The 15,789-nt window shown below is 29.6% G+C and overlaps 3 protein-coding genes across 3 annotated transcripts in view; 1 reads left to right on the plus strand and 2 right to left on the minus strand.

Moving 5' to 3' along the window:
• LOC117179687 (mediator of RNA polymerase II transcription subunit 18) overlaps positions 1-1,444 on the minus strand; it is a 7,574-nt gene extending 6,130 nt beyond the window's left edge. Inside the window, exon 1 of the mRNA XM_033371712.1 lies at positions 875-1,444. Coding sequence (XP_033227603.1) covers positions 875-1,080 — 206 coding nt within the window. The 5' untranslated portion in view covers positions 1,081-1,444. The remainder of the gene's footprint in view (positions 1-874) is intronic.
• A 1,730-nt stretch (positions 1,445-3,174) lies between these two features.
• LOC117179815 (mitochondrial GTPase 1) lies at positions 3,175-5,128 on the minus strand. The gene is made up of 2 exons (XM_033371945.1): positions 4,815-5,128; positions 3,175-4,249 (listed from the first exon to the last, which is right to left on the minus strand). Exon 2 carries the CDS (start codon positions 4,220-4,222, stop codon positions 3,254-3,256), a length of 969 nt encoding a protein of 322 aa, XP_033227836.1. The 5' UTR covers positions 4,223-4,249; positions 4,815-5,128; the 3' UTR covers positions 3,175-3,253.
• Positions 5,129-5,427: 299 nt separating this feature from the next.
• On the plus strand, positions 5,428-12,597 carry LOC117179814 (gamma-tubulin complex component 4). The gene is made up of 9 exons (XM_033371944.1): positions 5,428-5,496; positions 5,883-6,024; positions 6,193-6,389; positions 6,478-6,572; positions 8,424-8,725; positions 10,140-10,622; positions 10,722-10,899; positions 11,107-11,329; positions 12,106-12,597. Exons 1-9 carry the CDS (start codon positions 5,428-5,430, stop codon positions 12,352-12,354), a joined length of 1,938 nt encoding a protein of 645 aa, XP_033227835.1. The 3' UTR covers positions 12,355-12,597.
• The last annotated feature ends 3,192 nt before the right edge of the window (positions 12,598-15,789 follow it).

Consider the following 15,789-nt stretch of genomic DNA (forward strand, 5'->3'; position numbering starts at 1 on the left):
ATATATTAATTATCTAGTGTAATCAAATATTTACCTCAAAAAATATAATATTACTTCGGTTTTTGGCATGCCAATAATAAGGATAATGTGCCAAGAATTTGTGCTTTTACCCTATTTGACTGAAAATTGAACAATTTGGTTAAAAATTAATTTTTTTTGTGGAAAATTCATATTTTCAGGCTAAAAACTTAAATTTTTTTGTATAAAATTCGGCTTTTTGTAACAATATTTAATCTTCTTTTGTTAAAAACAAAATTAGTTAAAAATCAATCTTTTCTGGTTGAAAATTTAATGATTTTGTTGAAAATAAGACTTTTTTATGAATTCTGATTTTGATTGAAAATAATCATCTTTTTGGCTTTAAATATCAAATATTATATTTTGCGTTGAGAATCCATCTTTTTTGTTCGAAATTTCAACTAATTTTGTTGAAGATTAACTTTTGTGTTAAAATTTTGTTTGACACATATCTGAAAGTTTCGCAATCTTTTTAAATTTCCTCAAGAATCTTATGAAAATTATATTTCTGTAACCTTCAAAACAAATAGACGTAAACAATAGTTATTAGAAAAGTTTATGTTGTATTAAAAACTATTTTCCCCTTTGATTTAAAAAATTAAAAAATTCAAAGTAAAAAAAGAGGAAAGAAAAAAAGGCAACCTCCGAAACCTCTTCCTTCTATTTTTCTCTTTTTAATTTAAAAAAATTTGAATGGTCACATAGATTCTGTTTTTTCTTGAATTTATAAAACGTTTGTAGTTAAATTTGAATATTATACGTTAAATATAAATTTAAACTTTGAATAAATTCTGAATTTAATTTCTTAAATTTTAATCCTTAGCAGATAATATTTTCATATTTTTGTGATGCTTACCTTCTAATACTAAAGCACGCTTCGTGATCGTAAAAAGTTTCTGGGCCACTATCTACATTATCGCACAATCCCCGTAGTCTGTGTAATAAAACTTCAACTGCACTATCCAGCACAGAACCTTGCAAAAGGTACTCTTGATTCGGTATTATATTTGTTTTCATTGCAGCAGTCATGCTGTCCATTGCTGTAGTTATTGGAGCAGACATCGTTTCCGTTAATTTCTATGGTTTCCCAGCAAGATATTATCAATTAAATCATGAAGATTTTGTTAAAAATGATTTACAATTATTTAACGATACATGTCCGCTTAAAAAACAAGAAGTTATCACATTAATTCCAAAATTGTTCACACCGACAACAACAATTGAGGTTATGATATCAATTTTTGTCAATCAACCTTTAAGCAGGCAATTCACTCAAGAAAAATATTTAGATCAGGTTGAATTTTTTACGAATTAAAAACACTGTGTGCTACAGCACAATTATTATTCAGTTTTTAACTATAAAAAAAAAGACAAGTCTGAGATTTTTGACCGTCTTATGACTGGATTTGTTGTTGTCACGTGGTCGCTCGTGAGGCGACATCTGTTAGACTTTTTTTTTAATTTAGCGTGAATTTTAAATTTTATTGAACGATAAAAATTATTTCTGTAGTTCAAAGCTAAGGGAATTATTTTATTCCAAACATTTGAAATTTATTTATGTCGTAATGATATCTCGAACTGAAAATATTCCTACAAAATACTCTTACAATGTCAAAAGCATGTTATTTTGTTATTTTCAAGCTTCTCAATAACAAGCCTCGGCTAAAATAACGTGTTATCAACACATTCATCCGGAAGGGACGCTTGCGACACAAACGAGATTCCCGGTCCCAACTCTGGGATACGAACGAGGTCCCACTCCCACTGTATATAAGTTTTTCTTTCAAGTGTTTCTCTATTCCGCGGAAGCGCTACGATCGAAAATTGGAAAATTGAATTTGGAAAGAAATGTCAAAGTAATCAAGGTTATATACTTCGACAAATGTACCTTCGTAAGGGTACCTTTTCACGGAGGCTTGTTTTGAATTAATCGTGGAATTAATATTTTTCGTAGGATTAATTTCTAGCTGCTTTGTTCGTTTATGGCAAATTTGATTGGTTGAGAACCTAGATATGAACTCGATGTGTCAAATTAATTCATCAGTTTATTCAAATTCGACCTCCGTGAAAAGATACCCTGAGCCTATCATTGAAGTTTTGAACAAAGGTAAAAAAAAGGTAATTGAATTTATTAGATTGGCACGCAGGAAGGAATAAAAGAACTAGAGAGGCTGGAGTAAAACATCCAGAACCGTTAATATCAAATATAATATTCAAAAATAATAAAATAAATGAATGAGTGAGAATAATAACAAAGATATTAAATAATTATCAGAAGTTGTACTAAAAAATATTGTTTAAATTATTTTTATAATAAAATAAAACTTTAAATTACAATTACGCAAATAATTAAGTGTTTTCCTTTCCTTTCTTTTAATGAAAAGACGAGAAATTTGTATTTTTTACAATATGTGTATTAGGACCAAATTTGTAAATGATCTAACCTAATTATTTTTATTAATTGAAATTTGGCGAATTCAATTTAAAAATTTTTTGTCGACATTCTTAAGCAAATGTAATTTTCTATTCTTATCCTTAAAAAATTCTAAATTAGATTGAGATATGTAAACTTACGAGGTTAATTGAGATAGATGCGAAGTAAATGGAAGTAAATAACCTCGACTATTTTGACATTTCATTCCGAATTCAATTTTAAAATTTTCGATCCCAACGATTCCGCAGAATAGAGAGACAATTAAAAGAAAAAGTCATGTACATAGAAGCCCATGGGTAGAAAATATGTGTTGATACAACGTTATTTCAGCCGAGGCTTCAACTTTGTTCTAATAGTTATCCTCGCCATATTTTTCACATTATAAATTTACTTTTAAATTGATAAGAATAAGTTTCTAAACTAAAAACGTCCAAAAGTCAAACAAATTACGTTCTAAATACATACAATGTTCTGGGCGTTTTTTGGCCTGGCATGGAACGTTTTTTTTGTCGTTCTAAAAACGTCTTTAAATTTCGTAACCGCTGGGATGTTCAGGCCTTTGTGCAATCTTTGTGACATTTCGGAATGTTGGTAAAATCTTTGAAATCTTGTGAATCTTTTCTTACATTTTTGTAGCCCTAAAATTAGTTGTACAGTAATAGGTCGAGGGTTTTCTACCCCTCGCGCTATTTCTACAAGTAGAAAATAACGGGAATCATAAATACAGAGTCAATATACATTTATTTACAGACTTTCTTTAAAAATTCTCATTCACATCCAGCACAAAAGATTGAATTGGTTTTAAAAAGCACCCAAAATATCTTGATCCAAGCAGTATTGTCCTAATTCTCCGGACCGGAATAATCTAATAAAATGTTCTGCAGCATGCGCATAATTTGGTTTCGTCATTAACTGACCATCAAAGTTCCTGATTTTCAAAGTAATCCCTAAATTAATTGCTATCCGACCAAGAACTTCAATCACATTATCGCTCGGCTCAGGTAATCCTAATTTCTCCACATACTCAAATCTCTCTTGTTTATTTAACCAAAAAAGTAAGTAATCTACCATTTTTTCTTGTCCTACTAAATGATCGAGTAAACATCCTATTAAAGACAATTTCATTCCACCGTGAACGTCTCTAATTTCTGGGGAAAGGATTCCTGGAGTATCAACAAGATAGACATTCTCGGCAATTTTCACTCTAGTACTGACTGCTCGAGTAATTCCAGCAACTGCGCCAACCCTTGCAGCATTTGCTTTCCCAAGATGTTTGTTCCTCAGTCGATTAATTAAGGACGATTTCCCGACATTGGGAACGCCAATTACCATTATGGAAAATTCATTCTCATTTTCGCGATTAAAGCGATTCGAGTCTTTTATCAGCTTTTTTGCTAACGGTAGGATGCTCTTCATGCCGCTGCAGGTTTGGTCTTTGAAATTAGTCAAGATTACGTTTTTTACGCCATCCTGATTCAAACGCTCAATGGCTGAATCCATGTATTTCATGTCTGTTAAATCCTTTTTGTTTAAAACGAAAAGGTGGGGCTTTATGCCACCCAGGGTGGTTTTTAATTCCATGCAACGTCCAGACAAGGGGACTCTTGCGTCATGCACTTCTATTATGAGATCCACGTTTTTCAAATTCTGCTGCATTTTCTTCAGACTTTTGCCCATGTGACCTGGAAACCATTGCAAGAAATCTTTTCTATCGGTTTGGAAAGTTTGACGAAATGCGGAAGTAGCTCTGCTTCCAACTGAAGTTGCCATTCTAAAGTCGGTGACTTCGATGAGCAACTGCAAAAAAAGATTTAAAAAATGAATGAGAAAAATCTCTGCACAAAAAAAACTAGCCATAATTATGGCCCAAGTCCTTTTGGGAAGTGTCTTCTAGTTTCGTAAACTACAAAGTAAATTAGTGACAGTAAAATCCACCGAAATATATGTATATTTCCATGTTGTACGGGGCCCTTTAGAACTTATCCAACAATTTTAATGGGAATTTTTGTATTCATTCGAAAACGTTTAATATCTGAATTCTTAAGTTAGACCTTAGAAATTGTAATGTAAAATTAGTGGAAAACTAGTTGTTTTTGTTGAACTAATGAGGAAGGTTATGCAAAAATCTGAATAAAACGAAATGTCTACATGTACCGAAAAAATCAGCTATTCGTATACTGAAATTTCGGTTTAAATATCCCCTTCATCCCCGTGTAATTCATACCGAACAAATTCAGCTCTATTGGCACCGAAATTTCGGTACACATGCCACGGCCTTAATAAAAATTGAACTGGCCGAAATGTATAAGTACATATGTAAAAGTAGAGATCGCCATAAAAATATACATCTGCCGGTACGAACCTTCTTATATTGTGCTTGTCTTCATGCACGAACAATTTTCAGATCTCAGACTTATGACTTACGAATACGATAATTACATACAAAAAAACTTTTAAATGTTTTTTTAGTTTATTTAAATACTTATACATTTAATATGAATAAATTAAAGCTCATGATTTATGGAATTCTCTGCAGAAGAAATGTAATGACCCAAACTATTTTCCACAACAATCATAGCTCTACGACAATCATAACCTCTACAATTTAAAGCATGGAAGCTTTGAAATATTTCCAAAGTTTCATGAAATATACATGGAGCTATGAAATATCCATGGAAATACACCACACTTCTCACGAAGATTTCCTGCAGTTTAGAGAAATTTTACATTCCCAGGTTAGGTTGGGTTAGGTTGAGTTGAGCGGTTGGGCTGTCAGCTGATAAGATTTGATTAGCGGCTGACTTGTTTATTGTGCTGAACTCATTTTAAACTGTCAACAATTGTCAAACTAACTCTTGAAGCTGCAATACAGTGATTAACAACTTTCATTCGTGTTATAAAGTATGAGACTCCTAACAGAGACAAAATTAGGTAATCGAATTCCAATTTAAAATAAAAATTTCCTGGAATGCAAAATGTTGCACGAAATATTGTTATCACTTTGGGGATGTTCTACTAGTGTTGCAGAGATTATAGATGCCGACGTAAGTATTCATTCTAAAAATGTATTCCTTATTTTTCTTTGAAGTTTCGTAAAATATATAAAAGCAACTCCACAAACTCACATGCAAAATCTAACCTATAAATTCCACATTATGAAATTCATTTATATTTATTATATATTTATTATATATTTTTGAAATTTAAAAGGATTAACATTGGAAATTATTTCCAAGATTTTGGTTTTAATTGAAAAACTTTCTAAGATAATTTTTAAAAATGGAGTAAACCTGAAATTCATTATCTTATGGAAGTTTTTACGCTTAACCTATTATGAAATATTGTTTTATTCAACGAAATTATATTTAAAATTGATTAAAAGCGATGTTTCTAAGTGATAAAAAAATGAGAGATAACAAATGCATTTCAGATTGAAGATACAAAAAAAAGTTTTCATCCAGGAGAAGGAGCCTTGATAAAAAAGATTCTAGACATAGTCAAAGAATGCAACAAGATAAGAAAATTTATCAAGCGCTACTCGTCTGTTGATGCACCGAGACGAAATAATAATGGTAGTAATACATCAAATAATTTCCAAGAGCTACATAATAATAAATCTTTGATTCAATTCTAAACCAGCTTTTTTAAAAACTTTGTATCATATTTGACAATCTATGAGGATTTAACAAAAATTGTCGAATTCATAATTGAAAATTAATCAGTACTTTTTGACAACCTAGAATCTGAACCTGTTCATGGATTATATTTAAGAGCCCTTTGCAATGGAATGGATGATGCTCTGGAGCCATTTCGAGAAGAAATCATCGATATGGAACAAATTGTATTAAATGATTCTCACACGCCAGTTTCGATTATTCTTTGTCGCTTACAAAAGTATCTCTCCTTGTTTTATGTATTTAATGCGATCATTTCCGAGGTAACATATTTTTTTCTAATTTAAGAAAAAATCAATCCTAATTTATTCATTCTGCATTGAATTGTAAGTAATTAAAAATGCATTTTAGCTTCAAACTCGAAAACTTTATGGTTGTAAATTACTGCAGTGCGTGCACCAACATTCGAATACAGGTGTACCTGAAGTAAAGCTGGCTCTTGAGAAGTGAGTTAAAAATTTAACGACCAAATTTATTTAAAATAGAGCAATCTTTGCAGTATGCTTGCTCCAATCACAGAATCGTTTCTGGGCAAATTATGTTTTTTTTTCAAGGGATTTTCGACAAGACGTATTTTACCGATAACAAATTTTTTTCAAATAAGTTATGAGTGTGCAGTGGACCGGGAAATCGGGAAACCCCCGAGAATTTTATTTAGGATCAGGATTTTTTTCTTTAATCGCAAGAACTATTTTTTTCTACTTTATCTTCATTTTCTTGTTTAATCGATAATCAGAGAGAAGAAAAATTGATTTCTTTACGTATCGTATAACGTATATGATACCATCAAAGTTTGTCAATGATTGCTTAAGTTCTCTTAATGTTATTTATATAAGAGTTAACATTTTTCTCGTGAATAGGTTGAAAGTCATCATTATTCATTATAAATTGAGTTAGGATTAAGGTGTCTTGTCAATATAATATAATAACAATATTGCATATTTGATACAAGAAATTTGGAAAAATGCGAAGACATATCATCCCTAAGAAAATAATAATAAAAATTAAATGATTATATTTGAAATTAATTTGATTTAAACAAAAAAAAGCAGAAAAAATATTTAAACGTTTCCAACGTTTTGGTTGCATTTATAAGCATATTGCATTGTGTAAGTCAAAAATTCGCAATAATGGTCATAAGTTGGTGAGTTTTTATGGAAATTTACCTTCAAAATGGTTGTAAGGGCATTGAAAAATGTGAATTATATTAGATTCTCTTTCAAGTTTGAGATAACACTAAAATTTGCAGTACATTTACAATATTTTCCTCAAGAAAGTGACAAAATGCCTTCATCCTGGTTTCGATTAATATTGATTAGTTCAGTCTGTGATTAAGAATAAAATTGGTAGGTGTAAATAAATAATTGTTTTCTATACGAGAAAATTTTTTTACAAAAAGATGTATTGAAATTGTACGGGGAAAAAATGTGTTAAGGAAAAAATTGGGAAACCCCCAGGAATTTCAAATTGCCTGATCAATAGACACCCTGAAATTATCCGCATGATGTATGGGCAGCCGCAAAGAGCAAAGTTGTTGCTCTCGAAAATTTAAAGAAAAAGGTCTCTTAGCACTTTTCTCTATCTGGAATTTTATTATCTCAAAATTTCCGCTGAAATATGAATTAAGTCGGCTGTAATTGTATTTTTCTTAAAACAATTAAATTTGCAAACATTTTTTTAACTTATATATTTAGAAATTAAATTTCGATTCAAAATTTTTTAAAAATATTGCTGTTTTAACAAAAGTACAATTATAGCCAACTTCATTAATATTTTAGCGAACATTTCGAAAAAAAACGCTACGTAGAAAAAAGTTTGAAATACCTTGAAAAATCACATATTTTTACCAGAAGAGATTTTGTGACTTGAGCATACATAGCCTATCCGATTTTTACCTTATCGGCATTTTTTTCAACAACTCACGTCCACATGAAATGAGACATGGTTCTGGAAATTTAGGAAAATAAAGAAAAGGACTTAAGAACGTATATGTAATAATATTTTTTTACAATTACATAAAATAAAATGCTTCCACACAGGTTTTAAATTTATTTATAAGCTTCAAATGCCAATAAATGATTTCGTTTTTAATTCTAAAAATATATGGCTATAAAAACGTTATTTAGTATTTTTCACTAAATTCACAATCTTTCAATTTGATATTTTAATTCGTGTGGATGTAAGCTGTTGCGAAAAAAATTTTGGTTAAGTATGAATCATGTAAATATTACATGACCTTATGAAAAATAATAATTTGAACAAAATATAGCTCAAATAATTTAAATTCAATATTTCAGAATAACACGTTGTATCCATGTTGTTTTCTACAAACATCTTATTAGTTGGCTTTTATATGGACATTTAGAAGACGTCCACAAAGAGTTTTTTATTCAAAAAAGAGCAGATGATGCAATCGATCTAGGTATTTCAGTCGATGGAACAGTTTCTAGTGTTTCGGAAATAAAATTCACGAGTATGTGGAGCTACGATTTGCAAATAGACATGCTTCCTTCTTATATCAGATTGTCCTTAGCTTCTAAAATTTTGGCAATCGGACAAACTATTATTATGTTTGGAAATGATCCACGACAGAAAAAAGGTATGAAACTAAATATATTTTGAAATTATTTATTCCATTATATTTTTGGTCTCCTAAATTACATTATTTTCATAATTTTTCAAAGTCTTCATCTACGTGACCTCATATTTCATCTCTTGTTAGAATTAAAATCTAGCATTTTCAGATTTAAGCTGTCAAAGCTAAACCTTTTTAAATTATGTTTTCGAAATTGAAAATTGCAAACCCAAAGATTCCAAAATACAAATTTTTTATTAGAATCGTAAAAATGACTCAAATTATAATTTAATGTGTAAAATAAAATTACCTAATAAATAAATAAATAGCTTTGTTTAAAACTGTCTGATTTTTAAATTGAAATTTGGAAATTAAAGTGATTTTTACTGAAATACATTGAACCATTATTATTTAAAGTTAAATAATTTGGAATTATTCTATTAAAAATTCAACTCTTTTAATTTTAGTTGTAAAATGAAAAGTCAGATAATAGATCAATCAAAGTAGTGGCCTTCAAAATTAAAAATTCAGCAGTTCATTACTCTCAAATTTTAATCATTAAACTTTTTTATAGAGATTATTTACGAGTATTTTCAACTTAAAATGCTTTTATTTTAAACAAATCAATTATTCTAAAAGAATTTAACAAATTATAAGATATAAAGCGGGAAACCAGAAGTATTTCAATTTAAAAAAATTAAAAGGCGTCTAGTATTACGAAAATTTCCATAAAACAAACCAGTCAAGTATAGCACTAGGGCTAGTATTACGGAATTTTAGATAATGTGAGCCTTGCATAAGCTGTAAAAGGAATGATTGTTGAACTATTAAGGTTTTCGAATTGAGATAGTAAAATATGTTTAATCTCCAGTTTAAAAAAGTTTAAGTTTGAAAAATGTGTATTTACAGTTACATAGTAAATTAGAAAACAGTAGGAATTTTTAATTTCCTAATTTGGAAAAGAACAAACAAAAATTAAGAATAAAAAAATAGAACGAACAAAAAATTATGTTTAATTATGCAAATGGTTGATCACACTTGAAATCTGGTGTACAAGCCTTTATGAAATATGTGGAAATCTTTGAGATCTTTGTGAAATGTTTTGAAATTATTGTAAAATATTTTTAATAATTGCTAAATCCTTGAAATATTTTGAAATGTTTGAAGTCTTTGTGAAATTGTTGAAATCTGAAAAGTCTTTGAATTCTGGCTTAAATCCTTTAAATCTTTTTGAAATTTTGAAAATCTTTTGAAATCAGTTGAAATATTGTAAATCTTGAATTCTGGTCTACACTCAAAAGTCGAGTGGTCAGTCCCTCGAAACTTGATCTCTTTAAAGGTAAAACAATAACTTTGCAATACCACGGTTCCGCGGCTACCCTACATTCCGAAAAACTTTTTCAATTTGTTAATAATCCTCAAATATAAACTTCAATAGAATTTAGCCCTGAAGTCAAATTAGAGAATTCCGTTTGGGGCGAGAAAGAATACGAACACTTTGAAAAACTCCAGAGTTTGCAGATGGAGACAAAATTCAACGTCGTGGAATTTGAGAAAACAGTTGATAATTTAAAGCGATGTGTTACTGAGCATTTATGGCTTGTAACAGTAGAGGAAGCACAATTGATGCTACAGTTGAAATTAATAAAAGACTTTTACCTCATGGGACGTGGCGATTTATTTTTGGAATTTATCAGGCTCACGACACACATTTTGAATAAAACGCCCACAAGCCACACGTCGAGAGATATTAATTTCGCTTTTCAGACAGCGATAAGAAAATTGCATTCCAGCGATGAAAGCGCTGTAGACAGTTTCACTTTCTCAGTAACGATTCCTCCAACTGAAAGTGGTGCAGAAACTGTGGGAAATGACGCAAAATCTGCAGATAATTTTGAGAAAGAGCGGGAAGATCCTATCGGTAAGAAATAGTTTTTTTGCTATTTGCATTCATAGAGGAAATTCGTTCTTTAACAATTTATGTTAATCGAACATGATTTTACTATATGTTTCTTTTTAGAAAAACGAGGGTGGGGCTTAATCGCTTTGCAGTACAAGGTTGTTTGGCCTTTGCATTTGCTCTTTAGTCCAGCAACTTTAAAGGATTACAATAGTTTGTTTCGATTTCTGCTGAGAGTGAAGAAAACGCAAATCAATTTATGGAATCTTTGGCGGAAGCATGCACGTTCCAAAAATATGTATTTATAAAAAATGTCCATAGATAGGAGACTAAATTCAGACTTGGGTTAAACTATAAGATCATTTTCGAGGCTTTGAGTTAAAATACTTTTAATTATTTACTTTCATTTTTTTCTAATCCCGTTATTTTTAAATTAGCAGATTGCATACAAAAATGTAGAATAATATTAGATTTCTAAAAAAATATAAATTATTATTAATTTCAGAGAAATAGGCGTGATTCAGTTGCGCAACAACTTGATATTTATTGTGGATAACCTGCAGTATTATCTTCAAGTAGATGTTCTTGAAAGTCAGTACACGATTATGGAGAGCAGCATGAAAAATACTAGGAATTTTGAAGAAATTCAGCGAGCTCATTCTGTTTTTATGGCTAATGTAATGTCGCAAACTTTCCTTCTGGGCAACAATACTGGAAAGAAAAATCCAGTAAGTTTTTAAGATATAATCTATAAAAAAAATCTTCTCTTCAAGTTTTTTACAAAACAGGAAGGAACCGACCCTAAAGTGATTCAAATTTCGGACCACGAACCTTACAAGATGAAGCCAAAAAAATATTTTTCATCTGTAACTATAACAAATTTTCTATAAAGAATTTTCAACAAAATAGTTAAACCATCAAGAATAGTTAAATTTAAAAAAAAAAAGAGAATTAGCAATAAAATAGTTGTACCCTCAACCAAAACAGATTACTTTTCAATCAACCAGTTACATTTTTAATCAAAAAAGATCGAATTTCCACCAAAATAAATAAATTTTTAAATCGAAATCACGCATCTTAAATAAAAGACTTGTATTATTATCAATCGGGAAAGATTTTTCCGTCAAGAATCAACAAAAATTTCAAGTAAATTGTTTAATTTTCCTGAAAAGGATAAATTTTCTACAAAACAGTGCAGAATTTTCAAACGAAAAATATATTTTTTCATCAAAAAAATGTAATGTCAACCAAATAGTTGAATTTTCAACCCAAAAATTCAATTTTTCAACAAGAGTCAAATCAAAATTCCAAAGAAGGTTTTATTCGCTCACTGGGTTCTATTGATTCAATTCGCATTTAAGAAATGGAAAAACCAGAACAAGGTTAAATACACGTTGAAGTACATTTTTAAAGTACTTTTAAATTTAGACTATGCAGTATTTTAGGCCCTTGAAAGAAATTTTCAAATAAATTTATTTAAAAATATCTGGAATTTCTTTTTAAGGTGAACGAACTGATACAACTTCTACTACGTCTCTGCGATGATTTCATTTTACAATCATCTCTGTGGGAAGCGGATAATTTATTAGACACGGAAAAGGAAGAGCTTCAAAGACTCTACGATACACTTGAAAGTTTAATGGACTGGTTAACAAAAACCTTGAGCAGAGTTCGAGCTCAACCAAGTGGGGAACACCTGGCTCAATTACTTTTAAGACTCGATTTCAACAGGTGGTTTAGTAAAAAATTATAAATATTCTAAGCCCCTCACTTGAGTCTTTAAACTATTGTTTAAAAATATAAGTAATTGCCATTGTACAAATCATACTCTTTTAGTAATTAATTATAATTACTGATTGTTGCTTGTAAGCTTCTTGCAATTATATTTTCTTTTTTTACAACTGAATATTCAACTCCAGTTCTGATTATTCGTTTAAAAAACGAATCTATCTAATTTAATGCTCATATTATTTTCTAATAAAATATAAAATTCATTAATTCGTTGTAAAATTATTTCTGGAATTCCTATTCTGGGTTGTTACAGAAGAATTGTTTAAAAAACCCTGGACTTTTGCAGATGTCCCAGGTCCATTTTTGAAAAAATGCCAGTCAATATAATTTTTAATTTCTAATTAAAGTATTCTGTGTTCAGAAAGGTATTATTTCAAATTCCAAGAATTAAAAATTCTACAAGTATTTCAAACTGATAGCGTTGATGGTGAAGTAATATTAATTTAAATTGTTAAAAATCTAATAGTAATATGTGAAGCATTTAAAATAAGAAACCCGATTTTCATTTTTCATTTCCAAACATACGAACGTAAGGTCTCCAGTCCATTCACCAGAACGACCGGATCTCAGAATGGCCGAAATGAAGCGTTGACTAATCAGAAAATTTCCGCGGAAACAGTGTCTCGTTAACGAGTCGAAGTTAGCCGCAAATGAAATTTACTATAGTGCGTGTCACATTTGTTCTGAGTGTTTTTTGTTTTCAAAAGTGTTTACAACTTGAGGTTATAAAAAATAATATATTATTAACATAATGATCAGTATTGATTAATTAAGGGAACATGATGTAAGTATCAATTTTACGTACAGTCTTATACATTTCTTTTGGAGTTTTTTATATGAAAAGTTTTTTTTTTAGGCTTAAAGATTATGTATAACACATGCACCGGCTTATATCGTTAACAATGCTTTATTTGCGAAAATTGAATAATTTATAATATTTGTCTGGATGTAAACGAGGAAGGGAGAATAAAAAAAGAATTAAAACATTTTTAATTATATTTTGTATAGTTCCACATTAAACTATTTGCAATATATATTCGTAAGATGCATAAAATTAACAATTTTGATTCAAAATTTATAATAATTTTACAAATATACTTAGCATTTATTGTATTTTAAATACTTATGTACTTAATTTCGCGCCAATAAGCGTTCCGTTCATTTCCAAAGTTGTCAAACACATGCACCGGAATAACCGTAACCGGAATGACCGGAACACCAATCACAGATCATGTTTGACAAGAAGGAACTTTTTCGCCTTGTCGAAGGTACTATGAGATTTGTATTCCGGTCATTCTGGGTTATGGTCATTCGGTGCATGTGTTTGACAATTTTGGAAATGAATAAAACGCTTATTGGCGCGAAATTAAGTACACAAGTATTTAAAAAACAATAAATGCCAAGTATATCTACAAAATTTTTATAAATTTTGAATCAAAATTGTTATAAAAAATGAAAAAAATTCTTTTTTTACTCTCTCTCTCTCTTTTTTACATCCAGACAAATATTATAAATTATTCAATTTTCGCAAATGAAACATGATTAAAGATATAAGCCGGTGTATGCGTTATACATAATCTTAAAGACTCAAATAAAACTTTTCATATAAAAAACGCAAAAAAAAAGTTAAAGACTTACGTAAAATTGATACTTACATCATGTTCCCTTAATTCATCAACACTGTTCATTATGTTAATAATTTATTATTTTTTATAACCTTAACTGGCAAACACTTGAAACGAAAAAACACTCACAACAGATGTGACACGCACTATAGTAAATTTCATCTGCGGCTAACTTCGGTTCCAGAACAAGACACTGTTTTCACGGAAATTTTCTGATTGGTCAACGCTTCATTCCGACCATTCAGAGATCCGGTCGTTCTGGTGCATGGACTGGAGGCCTTAGGTATTTTCACTTTGACCATCAGCTAAATTTACTTTGTTAAAAGCTGAGGAAAAACAATGGATCAAATGCATGGAACAAAACTCCGTTTCTGTAATATCTTTGCAATTAATAATAATTATGATCATTTGATTATTTCATTAAATAGTAATTAAAAAATAAAAACTATTTTTTCAATGTACTTACATAGAAAAAATTAACTTTTACGAAGATATTAGCAAAGTAGGGAAAAGTTGAACTGAATCCCATGCATTTGGCCCCTTGCTTTCTCCTCAGCAATCTATGAAGTGAAGTTAGCTGTTGATTGAAGTGAAAATACCTAATGCAAACAATTTCAGACAGAAAATTCTTTGAGTGAAATTTCAAGATTTCAAAGGAATTTGTATGGACAGTTTTTTTCTAGTGAATAGTGGTGAAAAATTAGAAATAAAAAAATTGTTTAATTCAGAATTTGTTGTAAATGGACAAAATAATAACTGGTGTTTTCCATTCAATCTGAAGAAATTTCAGGTCCGACATATTCTCTTTTTCAAAAAGTGCGACATGTGAGAAAACACGTTTTTTCGCACATTTTCTCAAAATTATAAATTAAGCAAGAAGTATTTTTAGTTTCTAATTTATTATTACTATTCGCTAGCAAAAACTGTACATACACAACAATTTTAATAATTTTTTACTGAATGGGATCACTGTTTTGTACTTTTACGTGCAAAACCCGAAAAAAATATATTAACCGATTTCAATTTTTTTTTTCACCTTTTTTGATACCAAGCAACAATTTTTATTCCATGTGCTTAAACGATTCAATTAATTTTAGCACTTTGACTCCACACCATTCCGGATATACAAAATTCGAAGCAATATCAAAATATCTCAAGGTGTTTTTAGAGATTGTAAGCAAGTCGTTTTTAAAGATTTAAAAATATTTTGAAAAATTCGCAGTTATTCAGGCCATATTTATTCTTCATTTTTAAAGACTGTATTAGAATTTGCAATTCTTACAATTACGTTTTTTTCTAAAACATTTAATTGCTTATTCTGATTAGGTATTCTTGCAGTTAGAAATAAGAAAGGATTCCTGAATCTCCTGGATAAATTTATGTTAAATTCATAATTTGAATAAATCTAAAAATGAATCGTTTTATAAAATTTTAATAATTATGATTCAAACTATAAAAATACTTCGAAACTTCATATTTTCGAACGCGAATAGATTCGCCATTGTATAAATATATTTAAATTTAAAAAAGCCAAAATATTTCAAGAATTATGGTATAGCCCGTCGAATCCTGACATTGAATATTTTTTAATACGAGGAATATTTAACTTTTTTTTTTAAATTAAAGAATCCTGGTGGACAAAGAACTAGCAGCTGAAATATGAATTTACAATTTTAAAATCCGCGCTAATGTATTTACAAATTATTAATGCCATTTAAAATGAAATGCCACATAGTAAAATTCTAGTCACTTTTTTAAAAACCCCATGACTT

The sequence above is a fragment of the Belonocnema kinseyi genome, chromosome 9 (genome assembly GCF_010883055.1).
Source record: "Belonocnema kinseyi isolate 2016_QV_RU_SX_M_011 chromosome 9, B_treatae_v1, whole genome shotgun sequence".
Classification (NCBI taxonomy): domain Eukaryota; kingdom Metazoa; phylum Arthropoda; class Insecta; order Hymenoptera; family Cynipidae; genus Belonocnema; species Belonocnema kinseyi.

What these genes read in the sequence shown, in the direction of transcription:
- LOC117179814 (XM_033371944.1), top strand. Translation starts at nt 5,428, where the DNA reads ATGTTGCACGAAATATTGTTATCACTTTGGGGATGTTCTACTAGTGTT. An exon ending in GTAAAGCTGGCTCTTGAGAA is followed by an intron (nt 6,573 to 8,423) that starts GTGAGTTAAAAA and finishes TCAATATTTCAG; the next exon opens with AATAACACGTTGTATCCATG. An exon ending in TGATCCACGACAGAAAAAAG is followed by an intron (nt 8,726 to 10,139) that starts GTATGAAACTAA and finishes AAACTTCAATAG; the next exon opens with AATTTAGCCCTGAAGTCAAA.
- LOC117179815 (XM_033371945.1), bottom strand. Translation starts at nt 4,222, where the DNA reads ATGGCAACTTCAGTTGGAAGCAGAGCTACTTCCGCATTTCGTCAAACT.